This window comes from Solanum tuberosum, unplaced genomic scaffold, assembly GCF_000226075.1.
Source record: "Solanum tuberosum cultivar DM 1-3 516 R44 unplaced genomic scaffold, SolTub_3.0 scf00496, whole genome shotgun sequence".
Taxonomy (NCBI): Eukaryota; Viridiplantae; Streptophyta; class Magnoliopsida; order Solanales; family Solanaceae; genus Solanum; species Solanum tuberosum.
Window position 1 is genome coordinate 128,332 of NW_006239424.1, and position 3,898 is coordinate 132,229.

The 3,898-nt window shown below is 29.1% G+C and overlaps 1 protein-coding gene across 1 annotated transcript; it reads right to left on the reverse strand.

Annotated features, from left to right (window-relative positions):
* Nucleotides 1–660: 660 nt before the first annotated feature.
* Nucleotides 661–2,482, reverse strand: LOC102606285 (uncharacterized). Its single transcript, XM_015304027.1, has 4 exons — nucleotides 2,282–2,482; nucleotides 2,122–2,178; nucleotides 1,808–1,963; nucleotides 661–1,032 (listed from the first exon to the last, which is right to left on the reverse strand). Exons 1-4 carry the CDS (start codon nucleotides 2,480–2,482, stop codon nucleotides 661–663), a joined length of 786 nt encoding a protein of 261 aa, XP_015159513.1.
* Nucleotides 2,483–3,898: the final 1,416 nt, after the last annotated feature.

Here is a 3,898-nt window from a genome sequence, read left to right on the forward strand (position 1 = left end):
AAAATGATGTTTTGTCACATTAATTAATCTATTTAAATAGAGATGAATTTATTTGTTGAAATTCTATAGTTAGCTAGAGTGCGTCGTATTTGATGTTTATACATGGCTTTTCTGTTAAACTATCATCAATATTAAAATTGATACGGTTCTGTATGACAATTCCTTGTAGAAATTTTAACTTCTAATTAGTAAGATAATGATAAACCTACATGCAATTTTGTATCAAATGTCCATTAACAACTTAATATTTCCATTTTTGTGCTCATGATTTCGAAGATATTATAATCTGTATTATCCTTAATTATAATCAATTAATATATTACATTTGTACGTAGTTAGTTTATTATTTGTATCTCTTATATTATTAGCTCACGTATTGGAAATCTAAGTAGCTCTAATTGACTACCTGAACATTCACATTATTATTGGTGAGTTCTATTTGATTCGATTCGATTCAATTGGATTCTTATCCCCTACCTTCTTTGCCTAATAATTTAAAAAGATACTCACACGCTGAAAGAGGATCTTGACAACACATACGAAATTAATCAATCATAGATGTAGTGCTGCAAATTACTCAAAGAGCATAACTTAGAAAAAGTAAAAACAAAAAAAGAAGATGTCCTACATAAAGAAATTTAAATAGGATATTGTATTGAATTAAATCTCACCAGGTCCACCATAAAGGATGGTATGATTATAATCAAGACCTGGATAATTAGGAACATCAATTACAGTATACAACATAGGAGTTGTTGAAAATGTTGGCAACTTAGAACCTAATAGATCAATGTTTTGACCCTTGTCATTTAAGAGTGTTATAACTCTACAATATGCATTAACTGTTGTGCTTCTCATAAGAGGGTAAAGCCCTGAACCCATTGGTGGTTCAAGTACCCCAGCTGGACTATACACAACTCCACCCCATTCAACTTTTGTTGCAAAATTACCAAAATCATCAAACACTTCTTTTGGCCAAAAACCAATTGCTACATTGTCAAGGAATAGCCACCAATTCCCTTTCTCTTGATCCTATATATATATATACATTTTTTTCAAAAAATTAAACATGGTTAACAAACATATAGTCATGCAATATGCTTAGTATATAATATTGGTGCTTCTACTTGAGGTCTATATATGTTGCTCGGATCCTTCAAGATGAGTGTCACCCTGATGATGCGTGTCAGATCCTTCAAAAGTATCACTGTCAGATCCGATGATGTGTGTTGGATCCTTCAACAAGATAATTTTTTTTTGAAGGATTCGATACGACCATAATGATATTTTGAGAGGATGTGAGCAACATATACAGCCAAAACCCACGTTGAATGTTTAATGTACTTATAAATGACATATGATATGAACTAGAATTGGAACATATCAATAATTAAAGGAACAAAAATACTAATACTGAGAGTTTTTTTTTATATATAAATAAAGGCAGAAAAGTTACCCATTTAATCTGAAATGCCATGTCATAGAGTTTCCCATGAATGGTGGAAGTGTGAGGAAGTGGTTGACCCAAAGTGATATTTTGACTTACAATTACAAAGCTAGGACATAACAAATCGAAACAAGAATTTGTACCATCCTGAAAAATATATTTTTAAAAGGATTAATATGTATAATTTGAGGGACAAATTTAAACAATATTACTAGTTGGAGACTTACATCGAAATGTATGAATACTCTAGTTCTATTATCGCCATATAGAGTAGGGTCAACCTAACAAAGCAAAATGAAAAAATAATGACATATATATAGGCACCAAGGAAAATTTGAATGTATAATTGATCTGACTTACTCTCCAACCCGTTTGTATAATATTTTTTCCTTTAATAAGTTTCAAACGACATGCACTATGTTGTTGACCTGTACTACGAGGATTATATATAGCAGCTATCATGGAAGCTCCACCAAACTTGTTGTTTGGATTGTCTTCTGTTGAAACAATAGCCAACTGAAAAGAATAAATGAGTTAATTGTAAATTATGAATTATTCTTCAATTTTGTGATTTGCATTATTGAAAAAGAGGATCACATATGATGTCCTACTCCAAATAAAAATGCCAAAGAGGATAAATAAATCTATATATTTTATAAGTAATATTTACTTACCTTGTACCCTTTCAAAGGTTTAATCCTTCTAGTTTTGGAATCATTGAAGTTGTCCCTCTGTGCAAAAGTAAGATAATGTTACAAGAGATGTTATATTTTGTGTATCCTGTTATTATTAATTGGAAAAACTAAATATCAATTGAAACAACAAAAATCTTACATTAGTAAGTGGAGGATCGACAACGTGAACAGTGTCTTCTGGTGGTGGCAAAAGCTTTTGTCTAATAACATCTTCTTTAGTGTATCTTCTAATAGGAACTGTTCCAACAGGACAACCTCCGTCAGATAATCCCATTGGCTGCAACGTAGCACTTCTCGATGCAGTTGGAATACTCTCTTTCGTTAACAAAGAGGGTTTCATCTGTTCATCCAAATTTTTTCAATGATCATTGATTTTCATTATAAAAATTGATGGTAAGAGGATGTATCGGTGACATATATATACCTGAGGATGATAATTGTGATTCTTCAATAAAGGATGATGAAATGCAGGTTGATCGTAAAAATCCACACAATCATATATATCATCATATTCCGTCTGTAATTTTTTCAATAAAATATTAATTGTTTAATTTATATATACATCAAATTAAAATCGTAGCAAGCCACATACCTTAATCGTTTTAATTGGAGGTTTATTAAGGATTTTTGTGCCTCGAACCCCTTCATAGTTCATCAAACATAGAAAGAGTAGAAGCAAAAAATGTTGTATAATCCTTCGATTCATCACCAATTTTTCCATCTATATAAGAAAGTTCTCGCAAACACTATAAATTAATACACGGAACACAATTATATTGATAAAATGAAATGTTAGATGCATACATATATTAAAAATTAATGAAAAAAATTATAAAATTGAATAAATTACGAACCACTAGTACTTGATTCACCGAGGGTCTAGAGGTTGAATTTTGCTAACAATTCTTGCGTATGCTACCATCATGAAGGTTTTATATACTTTGGATTAAAAGTGTATGTATTAAGCAAATCTGATTATAATTATATATTTACTATATATAGAAGTATTTAAGATTGTCAAATATATTTTATATTCTTTCTTTTTGTGCAGGGAAAAAGTGTTAAAAAATTAAATGTAGTGTCCATATATAATTAGTTAATTACCTAAAGGAGATTATATTTAGCCAAAGTGGGATTTTTTTTTCATTTAATGGATATGATGAGCTCTAAGAAATTAATTAGGGAAGTTCAAAATTGACTAAAACTCATTGATGGCTATTTTGGTAATTCCGTTCAATATTAATCTTTAAAAGTTTTCCTATTTAGAGCCAGTTTGAATTGACTTTTTTTTAGAAAAAATTAAAAAGTAATACTTTTGGTTAAACTTAAATTACTTTTAAGTCAAAAAAAAAAAAGGTAGGGAGAGTCTTACTTTTGACTTTTAAACTTTTTTTAAAGTCATTTAAAATTTATTTTAAGTTATTTTTTAATTTTTCAAACACTCTCAAAAGATAAAAATGACTTAAAGACATGTTTGACCAATTTTTAAGTCAATCCAAACAGACTCTCTTTTCAAGAGACAAAATCATGAATAGTTTTCTGATTTCCAGATATAATTACTGTTTTTATTGAATTGTGAAGTTCTGGATATATATACTGTTCTTATTAAATTGTGAAGAGATTTATATTAAGTTTTGGTACCCTTTCTAAATTAAGAAAAAAAAATAAAGAGTAATTTCTAAATTAAACCATCTTTTGAAGGTGGATTAGCAAGAAAAGTCAAGTATTAAAACTTATGAAATGACTAGATAGATAG